Source organism: Empidonax traillii, unplaced genomic scaffold (genome assembly GCF_003031625.1).
Source record: "Empidonax traillii isolate 1590-97213 ecotype Southwest subspecies unplaced genomic scaffold, ASM303162v1 scaffold33:size3420811, whole genome shotgun sequence".
NCBI classification, from domain to species: Eukaryota; Metazoa; Chordata; class Aves; order Passeriformes; family Tyrannidae; genus Empidonax; species Empidonax traillii.
The window spans coordinates 2338898-2352483 of record NW_020955226.1 but is presented as its reverse complement, the minus strand read 5'-3'; the positions used below and the strand labels follow the sequence as shown (position 1 = coordinate 2352483).

General features: G+C 38.4%; 1 protein-coding gene across 3 annotated transcripts in view; it reads left to right on the top strand.

Moving 5' to 3' along the window:
• The window catches only part of LRP2 (LDL receptor related protein 2), a 113874-nt gene that overhangs the window by 74687 nt on the left and 25601 nt on the right, over positions 1-13586 (top strand). For all 3 annotated transcript variants that reach the window (XM_027911526.1, XM_027911527.1, XM_027911525.1), the window contains exons 46-57: positions 1547-1666; positions 1977-2108; positions 3009-3210; positions 3636-3931; positions 4438-4954; positions 6677-6829; positions 7286-7456; positions 8672-8895; positions 9304-9481; positions 10395-10591; positions 11953-12198; positions 12993-13121. In XM_027911526.1, coding sequence (XP_027767327.1) covers positions 1547-1666; positions 1977-2108; positions 3009-3210; positions 3636-3931; positions 4438-4954; positions 6677-6829; positions 7286-7456; positions 8672-8895; positions 9304-9481; positions 10395-10591; positions 11953-12198; positions 12993-13121 — 2565 coding nt within the window. The remainder of the gene's footprint in view (positions 1-1546; positions 1667-1976; positions 2109-3008; positions 3211-3635; positions 3932-4437; positions 4955-6676; positions 6830-7285; positions 7457-8671; positions 8896-9303; positions 9482-10394; positions 10592-11952; positions 12199-12992; positions 13122-13586) is intronic.

Below are 13586 nucleotides of genomic sequence, written 5' to 3'. Positions count from 1 at the left end.
TCCTGAAATTAATGCATTGTACTATTATCTCTCAATTATCTTAATCATGATTTTATCTAATAAAAAAGATGATACATTTTTGCAGCATTTTCGTAAAGCGTTTGAGAAATTGCTCCTTTTGCTTATTCTGGTCTGTGTTCTTTATGGTTTTACAAGATGTTTGGTATTTAAGTATTATAGTGAGCTGTCCTTTTCTAGAACTTTAACATTAGAATACTTTTCCTTCTAAACAAATGAAATTGTATACAGTCTCAAACGTAGTTTCTTTTAGCTCTTTCATGTGGTTATGTATGCTTTAGCATATGATTCAGTGTTCATTGTACCTTCCAGTTAGTGTATAGAAGTATCTAGTTTTCCATCCACCTTAATTACAAACCAGCTCAACTTTTCTAAGATATTTATATTAGGTAGTAGTTAGGTAATACTTTTCCCATATGAAATGTTTTGGATCAATTTATAACACATAATGGATATTTTCAGATAATGATTTGGTTTTAGTATTGCCTGAGTAGATTATTTTTGCTTTCACTCATTTTCCTAAAGTTACATGCCTTGAACTAATGATGCCCCAATTTTTCTAAACTATGAGTTTGATTTCTGTAGCCAGACCATGGCCACTTTTATCTATGGACCCCAGCATGTCAAAGATACGTGGCGATAGTGAGCTTGTGCTGCTGCTCATAAAAGATGTGTTTTGTCCCTTCTCCTGATTATGTCCCTGGGGAATTACTTAAATTGAGAAGTGGTGAAGGGCAAGAAAGAGGGAGCGGAAGAGAAAGAGAGGCAAACAAACCCCAAGACATTAATGAGCAACAGTTAATTGTCTTTGATTTCCATCATCAAAGGCACATGGAAGAGCAAGTTAAAAGGCCAGACTGTGTCCTTTTGGTATTTCAAAACCATCAGAGGGTACAGGAAAGTATCAGTAACGACTGAAGAAATTATCAAACCCATTATACATGCCAGGATTGAGAGGTTCAGCCAAAGTGCAAAAGAATATTTGCAGTGTGCTTAGCTGGAACTACTACTCAGTGTTATGGTTTGTTCTTCACTGCCGTTAAAAAAAAGATTCCTACCAGCAGGCGAAGAAAAACTGATTGGGAGAAAAATGAAAACATTGTCTAGCATGAGATATTACTTCCTTAGTGCACATTTTGATTTCCTGTAAAGCACTGAGACAACTGTGCCTGGTTTGAGCACTGGAAAAATAAGTATATTGAACTGTGGACATTTTCCTGTGCACAAATCTCAAGTATAAATATAGAACATATTGCTGCATGCAATCCTATTTCCAAGGCAAATTCTGTCTACTTATTAGCTGATATGTATATCCAAGGAGACAATTAAGACCATTTTTTCGCATACAAATATCAAGCTACTTTGTACTATGAACTCTTTACAGACAGACATCCTTCCTAGCATAATTTTTCTCTTTCTTTTTTTGGGGACTGTGATATTTTTCATATAACATGAACTCAAAAGCAACTTAAAACAAGTTGGAAAGGAAACAGAAAAATAGAAGTAATACCCAGTTTTTTTCTTCCAGTCTCACTGACTTGCACAAATAATGAGTTTCGCTGTACATCGGGGCGTTGTATTCCTGCTCATTGGTACTGTGATCAAGGAATAGACTGTGCTGATGGCTCTGATGAACCTGCCTCTTGTGGTAAGTCTACACTCAGAAGGTACAACTTGATGGGTTATAGCAATGTAGAAATCAGTAGTTTCTCTTGTAGGCAGTGGGTTCAATCCAGACTGGGTAGAAAATAAGTATCTTCTGGGCTTTACTCACTGACTAAAGAATCTGAGTCACTGATTTCGATACTTAAATCACAATATTTTGATACTTAAAGCTGTGTATGGAATAGATTATTCTGTTTTAGGCAGGGTTGGTAGCTCGCTTTGCACATTGCTGGAGTTGCACCTTTCATGGCAGTTCAGGTTAGTTTAACAAAGTGATTGTGTTCATTTTTAAGTGCCCCAGTTGCGGACTTGTTCAAGCGACCAGTTCAGATGTGATGATGGCAGATGTATCCCAGCAACTTGGATCTGTGATGGTGATAATGACTGTGGGGATATGAGTGATGAGGATCAAAGACATAACTGTGGTAGGTGGTTAATGCAAATAGATACTGCACTTTATTTGTCCTGCGTGCATCTTTTAGAAAACAGCCAACCCCCAAACTCTCACCCACTGCCAGTTTTTCTGCCCACAAAGGTGCACATTAAGTATGAGATACAATCTTTCTGTACCTTCGTTTTCATTATACTGAATTGAAATTGAATATTTTACAGGTAAAAAAACCCCAAAAAGCCATTGTTATAATTTTGCAATTACTCTTCTTTGAATTGATGCGTTCAAATGGAGATACAATTAACCTGCATTGTGTGTATGATCAGGGCAGCAACAGCAGCTTCAGTGGAGGTAGTCCCTGATGGTCACGCACCGCATCTTCTGCTTGTTAATAGCCACACGGTTTTGGCATAATGTCTTTAAAATCTAGTTAGCAAAATAAATATATCTGTTTAGAGGGTGAACAAATGCAAGGAGGTTCACCAAGCCTGGTCCTGCTTCTTGATTCTTTTGACAGCAGCTGGATATGCTTTCAGTCCTTGCCCTTATTAACTGCAATGATGCTCCTTCTCTTTGCTCCCTGGAGAACAGAATACCTTGAAGAAAACAGGGAATACAGACCCTAGGCATAATACCTGTTCAGCTCCCAGAAAATGTGGCCAGATACATGAAAAGCTTATGTGGAGAAGCTGCTAAGATCCAGATTTCTGCACATGTCAGCATTGCCTAAGGAATGCTTTGATTCCCAGTCAGCCTCCGTGAAGAGTAATGCACAGTTTTGTACATGAGAAGGTGCAGTGATATCTATGTGCATGTGCAGCAGCTCATGACTGTGTTATGGATTACGGGTGGATATCTAGGCTGCTTGTGTGTGGGGGGGACAGTGTTACACACACAGAGCATAACTTGGTTAGTGACCATGCTTTTCCTTCAGCAAACCGCAACTGCACAGCAGCAGAGTTCACGTGTGTCAACAATCGACCCCCACTCAGGAGGTGCATCCCTCGGGCTTGGGTCTGTGATGGTGATGCTGACTGCAGTGATGCTTTTGATGAACACCAGAACTGCACACGAAGATCTTGCACAGAAAATGAGTTCACCTGTAGTAATGGCTTGTGCATCCGTAATACATACAGGTTTGTAACTACCTGGGCAGCTGTAGAAATTCTCAAAATTTGCCTAAAGTGAAGCAGCTAATTCAACTGTTTTTTTCACACCATTTAGTTGTAAGTAGATCTGCATATTATAGTGAAACTACTTACCTGCTCTGCATTCATGCATTAGCTTTGACCTGAAAATGCTCTAGAATTTTCTATGTTAATATCCCCAGTGCTCACCATTAGCATTTAATATTTTTTGTTGTGGCTAGTAACGTCATACAGGGAATGCAAGCAGGACTCACAGGATCAGACTGTATAATATGACTAGGGTTTCAGAAAGTCTATTCTATTGGAGCCAAAATATCAACATTCTTTGGAAACTGGGACGGTGTATCTATCCATCTGCTCTAGTGACAGTGATTACCTTCTTGTATTTGAAGGAAGTGTTCATTCTTCTTCAGATGTGATAGGCGAAATGACTGTGGTGACAGCAGTGATGAAAGGGGATGCATCTATGAACCATGTCAACAGCACCAGTTCACTTGTCAGAATGGGCGCTGCATTTCCAAAGCCTACCTCTGTGATGGGGATAATGACTGTGGTGATGAATCTGATGAGCTGGAACATCTCTGTAATACACCGGAAGCGACCTGCTCTCCCCATCATTTTAAATGTGACAATGGAAACTGCATTGAAATGGTCAAAGTCTGCAATCGGTTGGATGATTGCTTAGATAACAGCGATGAAAAAGGATGTGGTATGTATAGATTTATTTGTACTGTCTAATTTAAAATATGTGGGCAGCCTTAAAAAAATGAACTCTTAAGGCAGTTCCTTCGTTACGATTGTACCTATCCCATGGCTGTCTCTCAGAGATGAAAATTATAAGAAATGCATATATTTAATTTTAGTTTTGTTTTAGTTAAGTCATACTTACTATGTGCTGTTTTAACAGACTGTGACAATGAGCTAATTATGTGAACTAAATATAGTTTATTCATTGTTATGTATTGCCCTTACATTTCCAAAATATGCCATTCAGAAGTCCATGCTTGGCACTCAGGGTGTTTTGTGACAGGCTTCAAAGATGCCAGAATAATTTTATATTTGATTAGCTTGTTTTCCCTTTTCCTTTATTACAGCAGCCCACATTCACATTCAGCACTTCAGGGGGTAGCAGGGAGAGAGAGACAGAGTACACTGGAAAGTGACTGCCCTAGTACTCCATCCAGTTCCTTGAATAAAACTCCTTTCCTTCCTCAGGTATAAATGAATGCAGCGACCCTTCAATCAGTGGATGTGATCATGACTGTACAGACACACAGACAAGTTTCTACTGTTCTTGTCATCCTGGATACAAACTTATGTCTGATAAACGGACTTGTGATGATATTGATGAGTGCAATGAAACTCCATCAGTATGTAGCCAGATTTGTGAGAACACAGCTGGCTCCTACATCTGTAAGTGTGCCCCAGGCTATATCCGGGAGCCTGATGGAAAAAGTTGCCGGCAAAATAGTAATATCTCCCCATACCTTATTTTTAGCAACCGTTACTATCTGAGAAATCTCACAGCAGATGGCCAGTCTTACTCTCTCATTTTGCAAGGACTGAGAAATGTGGTGGCACTGGACTTTGACAGGGTGGAAAAGAGGTTATACTGGATTGATGTGGGGAGGAATGTCATTGAACGAATGTTCCTAAATGGAACAAATAAGGAGGCAGTGATAAGTGATGATGTGCCCAACGGGGAAGGTATCGCTGTTGACTGGGTTGGCAGGTAAGAAAATATGTTTTCTGTCTTTCTGGGCTACTAAGGAAATGATGTGTGAAGGAGTTTAAGGTTTTTCCTCTCACTTCATATGAAATTCCTGATGAGTGCTGAAATTGTTTTGGATTGTGGAAGCAGTGCATACCACTGCCCTGAAATTGTTTATCAGCGCTTAATACATAACACTTTTCTTTCATTACTCTCATATCTAGTATATTGAGGTTATATCAGACTTGCTCTCTCATCAATGAGTCCTTTGCTAGCCGTTGTTGGGGTTGGGATGCAGGCTTCACTCTTTGCATAAAAAAAATGTTGTATCAGGTAACTAGATTCCAGTGAAGTGAGGAATAACAAACATTAATGAAATTTAGCTCCTATACCAATGTGAAGAGCATACTTCTTTTGCTCTTGAAAAATGCCCCTTTAACTGATAACCAATATGATCCACATCATTTGCTGATAGGAGGCCTATATGAGAGTGAGGGATTTGGAAAGCACTTTGCATTATGGCAAATTTTTAATTACCTGCTATGTGTCAAAAAGTAGTCTGATTGACTGCCACAGAAACTCTGTCCTTATGTGATGCCCTCTCTGACAGTGTTCTTGGCTGTGTTTCATCAGGTCTTGGTTTCTGAATGCAATACTGTAAGCATGAAAAGTGCATCAGACTGCAAAACTCTGAGAATCATTCAAAAAGTCACTTTGGAACTTCTATGAGAGTGCTGTTATTTTTATTTTTAAACGACTTCATCTCTAAACCTAATGATAATTAACGTTGCCAACAGCCTCAAATGCTTTATTATTCATGGATAGATGAAGAAGGAAAAGGCTAATTTTAGCTGAAGTGATCCTACTGTTTCATTCTAATAGAGCTGTTGAATTATTTCAGCTAACATTAGGTATGTTTTAGTTTAGTCAGTTTTTGTTTAGGTGTTTCAGAAAGGCTGAAGGACAGTACAGTGGTTGAATTTTCTGCTTGTTTTCAGTGCAGTGAGAGGATTGGAGGATGCCATGAGATGCAGACTGGGGAAGACTACTTTGTCCTCCTCCCTGGTGGGAATGACACTGCTTAGGGTGGTGTAGGCAGAGATTATATCTGTCAGGCTGTTTCTAGAATGACCCTGTGGACACTGGAGTGGACCAGCTCTGCAGAGAATTTCGAAGTACCCTGCTGCAGTTCTAAGTGAATTAAATGCTTTGTTTGGAGGCAGGCTTTAAAATCATCACTTCTGCTTGTATGATTTCTTTGCTTACAGCTGTATATAGTTCCTCGGCAAAGTAACAGAAGTAGAGAAAATTCTAGGAGAAGTTTATATTAGAGTGTTAAATTACTTGGGAATTTTCTACCTGTTTGATGAGAGGTGGCAGCTTGGAACAGGTGATGATTCTCTCCTGTATTTTACAGCCCTGCATGTCTGCTTTCTTGCTTCTGGCCCTCATTGGTAGGACAGGAAGGGAAGAGGGGTTTAGGAATTTATAGGTAAATGGTGTATTATTATTCAACTAGGCAGCTGCAAGTTTGAATTGGGCAGTAACAATCACGGTTACAGGAACAGCCAGAGTGAAAAGGGCAGCCTGGAGCATGGTGTAGAAAAGATGTCAGTGGAGCGTGTGTTCCTTTGCAGTGGCTATATTTTTTCTAGGAGAAAAATCCTGAAATTTAAAGATTCTGTGAAGCAAAATAAAAAATATAATTAAATAATACTAAAAAACTCTAAAACTTAATTTCAGAAAATTATACTGGGTGGATGCCTACAAAGATTGTCTCTATGTCTCTGAACTTGATGGAAGATTCCGGAAAAAACTGGTGGATCGGTGTGTGGATGCCAACAACACTTTCTGCTTTCAGTATCCCAGAGGAATTGTTGTTCATCCAAAATATGGGTATGACATTTTAAGAGGCCTTTTCCTTTCTTTTGCACCTAATTTTGCACTGTTATGAAAATCTGAAGTAATTTTTGCCTGCTTGCATTTAGATTTGCATGACATTAGTTCTTAGTTGCAGCTTAATAGCTGACCTGTTCATAGGTATGTATGCAGGGCACTGAAAGTGGAATTTGGTTCCATATGGACTAGCAAGTTTTGATTGCAAAGCTAAAAAAGGTCGATAAAAGTGTGTGTGATTTGGCAGATATTGGGGCTGGCAGTTGCATTCTTTGAAGACAGTTGTGATGGCACAGTTGTCTGCTGTAGCAGTTCAAGTAATGGATATTTTAGCTTTCTTCTTCCTCAATCTCTGCTTTAATTCTGTGATGGGAAATACTATATTTGAGGCATGGCTTCTAATATTGATTTCAACATTTTTACTACAATTCTAACTATAAGTAATCATTTGAACAGACAGATTTTCTGGACAGACTGGGCAGATCGAGCCTATATTGGACGAGCAGGCATGGATGGCAAGGAAAAGACTGTGATTATCTCTACAAAGTTAGAGTGGCCCAATGGACTTACCATAGACTACACCAATGACAAGCTCTACTGGACAGATGCTCATCTAAATTACATTGAGTACGTACCCAGAAAAGGTTAAAACAACTGAATAATTGCTCATGTCAGATTGTGGTGGGAGCATTTGTAGGTGCTGTAAACATCATATGTATTAAAATGTCTAGAGTGGTAGGTGATATGGATCACAGTAGCCTGGTTGCTATATTCACATCCTAGGTTCTGCTGGAAGTTGTCCAAAAAAGTATAGTGAAAAGGTTTACACTCTGTACTCAAATATGCAACTTCTCTGTGTGTAGTGTACAACCTGAACCGGAGCAAAATTGAGTATAAAATCCTTATTTTTCAATCTCTTGTTTCTGCCTGTAGATAAGAGACGAGCTGTAACTACACTAGTTATGTGCTAATAAAATAGTATACAAACTGTTTAGAGGAATGTCCCTAGGTACGACATGGAATTTCCTGTTAGCACATGGCATTTTTTTGCTAATCAAGAAAAATCTATTAATTGCTTCTGGTGTTAGAGAATTTTCACTTAAATAGCAGTAAAAATGAGTAATAGTATTCTGACTGTTTCAATGTCATGACACTGAAATACTTTGAAAACAATAATTTGTATTTACGTTAGTGTTTATATTTTTATTCATATTTACATGTACATTTATATTCATATTTACTTCTATTCTTCTCTACATTAATTCTTCTGGCAACCTTTTCTATGATGAAGTGTTAAAATGTCTTTAAATACATATTAATGATATGTAAGTTTCTCTTTTTTTCCTCTCTTGTATTTCATAATTTCCCTATATAGCAAGGTGATAGTAAAAATGTAAAATCTTATCAAAGATAGCTTATCAGAGGAGGCTCTAAATAGGTAAAATTTAGAAATATAGGGGGCCTATTATTGTCTTAAGTGTTCAGTTATTAGCAGTCTGAATCATCCAGGCAAGCTAGTCTTGTGTGACAAAAATAACTTGCTGTAAGGCAGTAAATGTGCAAAATTTCATTGGACTAGCCAGTGCGCTTCTGTGGGAAGTGTACCTTTCAGTGGATGTTGCTCTGTTCCATTTATTTTGCCTAAAAAAGCCTGTTTTACTCTCCTCCCTGTGTTAGAATGAATTTGCTGAGGACGGTCTGTCATTAGGGCATAAAGAAGCTGTAATTCTACATTGCATGATTCTGGTCGCCAATGATGTAGCACCATAAGCATACGTAATAAAGATGGGAAGGTGTTTTAGCATTTGTCTGAATGTTTTGCACATGTTTTTCTTTGTGGAGGTACTCTGATCTGGATGGACATCATCGTCACACAGTGTATGACGGGACTTTACCTCATCCATTTGCAGTAACAGTTTTTGAAGACACAATATATTGGACTGACTGGAACACAAGGACAGTTGAAAAGGGAAATAAATATGACGGATCAGACAGGACTGTTCTTGTGAACACCACACACAGGCCGTTTGACATCCATGTTTATCATCCATATAGACAACCATTTGGTGAGAAAACAGAACTAGATTTGCATTTAGAGGGTCAGCTGTTATTCAGAGACTAGTTGTAAAGGGTCCTGAGGGCACCCAGCTTTTGCCTTTGCTGAGGGGAATAAAATGCCCAGAGTAAATGTAGACATCTACTTTACATTTATAAATTGCCCTTTCTTTGAAAAGCAGTGACTGGAAATGCATAAATTTAAATTATTTGCTAAAACATCGTGGCTTAATAGCACACATTTCCTGTATATGAAATCACATGTATTTCTTTCATGAAGTGTCTACTTATCTAGGTTTTGCTTTTCAATCTCTTACATTTAAGGTTTCAAAACAGTGTTAGAGGAATCTATTGTAGATTGAGACCTTTGTGTTCTCGAATTTATAAATTATGGTAATATTTTTCTTCTGTTTTACCAGTTAATAATCCATGTGGCACAAATAATGGTGGCTGTTCTCATCTTTGTCTAATAAAAGCCGGTGGTCAGGGTTATTCCTGTGAGTGTCCTGATAACTTCATGATAATACAGTTCGGTGACACAGCCCACTGCCTTCCAATGTGCTCCAGCACCCAGTTTCTCTGTGCAGACACTGAGAGGTAAGTCCACAGCTCACTGTTGCTTTTTCAAGGTCTTTTTAAGGATGTATTTTACAGTCTCTTCAAAAAGACATGAAATTAGGGATTCCTTCTGCTCTCACTATGAGTTTTTGGTGTGCTTACAAAGACAAAACCGAGACAAGACAGATTTATGTTTTGGAAAAGACTTCTAGACTGGTTGCTTAAGTTGTACTTCTTTTACTTTTCTTCCTGTTATATGGCATTAATAATGCAGCAAATTATGGATTATTAGAAACATGTACCTTCAGATACAACTTCTGCCACCTTCTCTTATTTTTTTGTACATCTTTTGCAATGTATCTGCTTCTGCCAATTGTATGATGTCTGCCTCTGGCTCAGGAAAGCCATTTAGCCAATGTGAGGGCACATTTCCAACACTTTTCTGAGACAGCAGTGGAGCAGTGGAGGGAGAGGAATCGTGATACAAGAGTTCTTGTGCTGATGTTTCACTCTGGACCCTGTGAGGCAGGTGTGCTTACTGGATGGCCTTTTGAAGCAATGTTACAATGATAATCCCTAGTGAAATTCTTGTGCTAAAGTTCAAGTGAATTATTGAAATGCTATATCAGTAAAAATCCAGTTGAAGATTGATCTAAAAAGTATGAGAGAGGATGAGCACAAATATACATAAAAATTAAATCCTTATTAATTTTTTTGTGAAATTCCTTCTAGAGGCCCACCACTATCCTCTGTTTATCATCTGTTTCTGGTGACAGTATTCTGACACACTTTATTAGCATTTGACATATAAACAGAAGAAATTAGGTTCAAGCTGTTTTGGACATTTCAAGAAATAACACTGAGATAAGACTGTCTTTTGGGCTGTAAAAGGATAGTTGTATATCCGTAAAGCCATATCCTCAACAAAGAAAACACTGTTTTCTCTTTGTAGGTGTATTCCTATCTGGTGGAAATGTGACGGACAGAGGGACTGTCGGGATGGCTCTGATGAGCCCCCAACCTGTCCACACCGCTACTGTCCTGTCGGGCAGTTCCAGTGTAATGATGGGAACTGCACAAGCCCACATTTCTTGTGCAATATCCAGCCAGATTGCCGTGATGGATCAGATGAAGATCCTGTACTTTGTGGTATGTTCCAACTAATAAATTTAAGTGTTTTGCCAGTATAAAATGTGTAAACAACATAAAATTTCAGAATCATTATCCCTTGTTTAAAGATGAAAAAGTGAGATAAATGTAGTCTTTTCTAGTCTTGCACCTGCTAGAGTAATTCACCTCAGTGCAAGCAGGATAAAGAAGAGCAAGCATAACATAAACATCTTTTATACTTTTAGGACAGATTTACACTCTTATAAGTTAGTTACAATCTGAGGTAAAAAATATTAGAAACAGGACTCACTTTGTTTTGTTCTGAGTAAAGCCATGGTGAGTAAGAGGAATTTAAGGCTTCCTAATGTCCAGGTCAGTCTAACAGGTGTGCTAATTTTCCCTGTATTTTAGCACTTGGTGTGATGGGACAAAATTACTACAACCTCTGCATTGCATGAAACGCAGTGCAGTGTGGGAAGATTTGTTTTAGAAAGCTGTATATGATGACAGTATTATAGAAATGTAGCATAATTATGCTTATAAAATAGTGTTATTTCCTTAAAAACCTAAGCTATTCCACATACTTATGCCTAATTTAAAAAAACACATCCTTAGTTCTCTTTTTGTAAATAATCTAGTTCTGGCAGCTGCAAGCTTAGTAATATAGGGGGAGCAGTGTGGTTGTATAACAGTTTGTCATTGACGGATAATTGATAGTTTAGTCATTGCCTTCCATTAGTCAAGTGTTTCTAAAAATGACTGAATCAAACGAAATTTCAATTTTACCTGAGTTGCAAAAGCTTAGCTCTTAAGTGTGCCACAGGGGAATTAAAAAAGTAGAAATGTGGCAGCTGTGTAATGCAGTGATTTTAATATAGTAGGTACAATAAAAATAATTTTAGATCTATTTAGTTCCTTCTGCTCATCATCTTGTGCATGACAATAGAATCCTTTGGTCTAGAACATGTATGGAAATTATAATACACTGTTTTCTCTGGAACAGTTTGGCAGTATATGTACAAAAAGTAGTAGAGTGGAGCGCAGTGAGACATACAAAGTCTGGAAGTAGAGGTCAGTGTTGACTCCTGTTTACATAGACCTTCAGAGCTCCCCCAGTTTGCCAGCACTGCCGACATCAGCTTTCAGTGCTTTGCTTTTTGGGAGCAGAGACTATACATTTCTAGTTGTGGAGCTGATATTAGTGTGGTCTGCTGCTATGTTTTCTGACCTGTTCTTCATAGAGGAACAGGCTCATCAGGCAATAGACATCTAAGTTTTAAATTTTTCCTGGCTTTTATTTTAACTTCCAGTGTAAACATGGTAATGACTCAATTGATATAGCAGCAACAGACCATTCCTGTAAGTTTTGGTATCCTAACAGCTGATTTGTGTTCTTCCAGCTAATCACCAGTGTGAAACTCATCAGTGGCAGTGTGCCAATAAACGATGTATCCCAGAAGCCTGGCAATGTGATAGAGAGGATGACTGTGGTGACAACTCGGATGAAGATAGTGCTCACTGCGCCAGTAGAACCTGTCCCCCGGGCCAATTTAAATGTGACAATGGCCGCTGCATCCCACTGTCCTGGAAGTGTGATGTGGATGATGATTGTGGTGATAACTCTGATGAGCCGTTCCACGAATGCAGTAAGCACACAGCTGTATGGGCCATTCACTTAGGAGTTGGACCTGATGATTCTCGTGGGTCCCTTCAAACTCAGAATAATCTGTGAACTCTGAGTGCACCAAAAGCACTCAGAGCAAAACCACATTACTTAATTTTCATGAGACTGAAAGTTTATTGGAAAGGAATTTTCTGTAAGCTAATTGCATACATGTAGTAAGAGTATTAAAAAACACTCTATGTGATAGAGTTTGTGATAAAAATTATCACAAACTACGTGGTAATCACAAACTATGTGATATCACAAACTGCGTGATAATTTCCTATTTACTTATTCTTGAAGAGGGATAAAGCTTATTTATGCTCGTCAGATTATCAGAAACTGGCAGCATCTCACTTTGACTGGCTTTATGCTAGGATTTTCCTATGTGCTCTAGCATGTCCTTCTGAACCACTGGCCATCTTGAAGAACGTATGACCAAGCTTTGCCATCTGAGAACAAGCTGCCTCCTCTAGCTTCCAGGTTTGGGGCTGTTGCCACTGTTACCAGATCTAAATAGTCAGGAGAAAACACTATGTGTGTGCTTTGAACCTGTGACGGGTTTGTAGCATATGTGGAATACAAGCAGCATAGACTGGAAAAGATAGTAAAATCAGATATGTTTAATGCTTTCTCTTTTACAACACTGAAGTTAGCAGAGAGCTCTTTTTAGCTGAAAAAACTGACTATAATTTGAAACAGTTTTTGAAAGGCAGAATAGCAAGGACAGTTTAATGGCTAAGTAACTCAACTAACATTGACAAATGCCTCTTTCAGTGGGACCTGCCTATCGATGTGACAATCACACACAGTTCAGCTGTAGAAGCAACTACCGTTGCATACCATTGTGGGCAGTGTGCAATGGGAATGATGACTGCAGAGACAACAGTGATGAACAAGGCTGTGGTGAGTTTCAAGAAGGTCATTTCAATGTAACTTTGTACCTAAAATATATCTCCAATTTGCAAGCACCTTGATTTTCTGAAAGTCTTCAATAATAATGTTCCTGGGTGTCTTTTGTTTGGTATCATTTAATTGCTCTGCTAGTTATTTGTCTTCAGGAGAAATTTTGTGTGCAACAATGCATCGTGCAGCTCACATATTTACGAGCTCTGAAGATCAGGATTTAATTATTTTGCCTGATACATCATCAAATGAAGCAGGAAATACTGGTGCTTGAGCTGAACTATTAAAAGTATTAAAACTGCCAGTATTTTCTACATTTACTTAACTTACCTCCTGTGCTGGTGAAACTATCAGTAGGAGAAGTATAACAATGCCCTTGGATTTATATTGAAACCACTCATACACTTTTACACAAAACTCAGAGGACATTGGAGCACTATAGCAGAATCAGAAAAGACTTGAAAA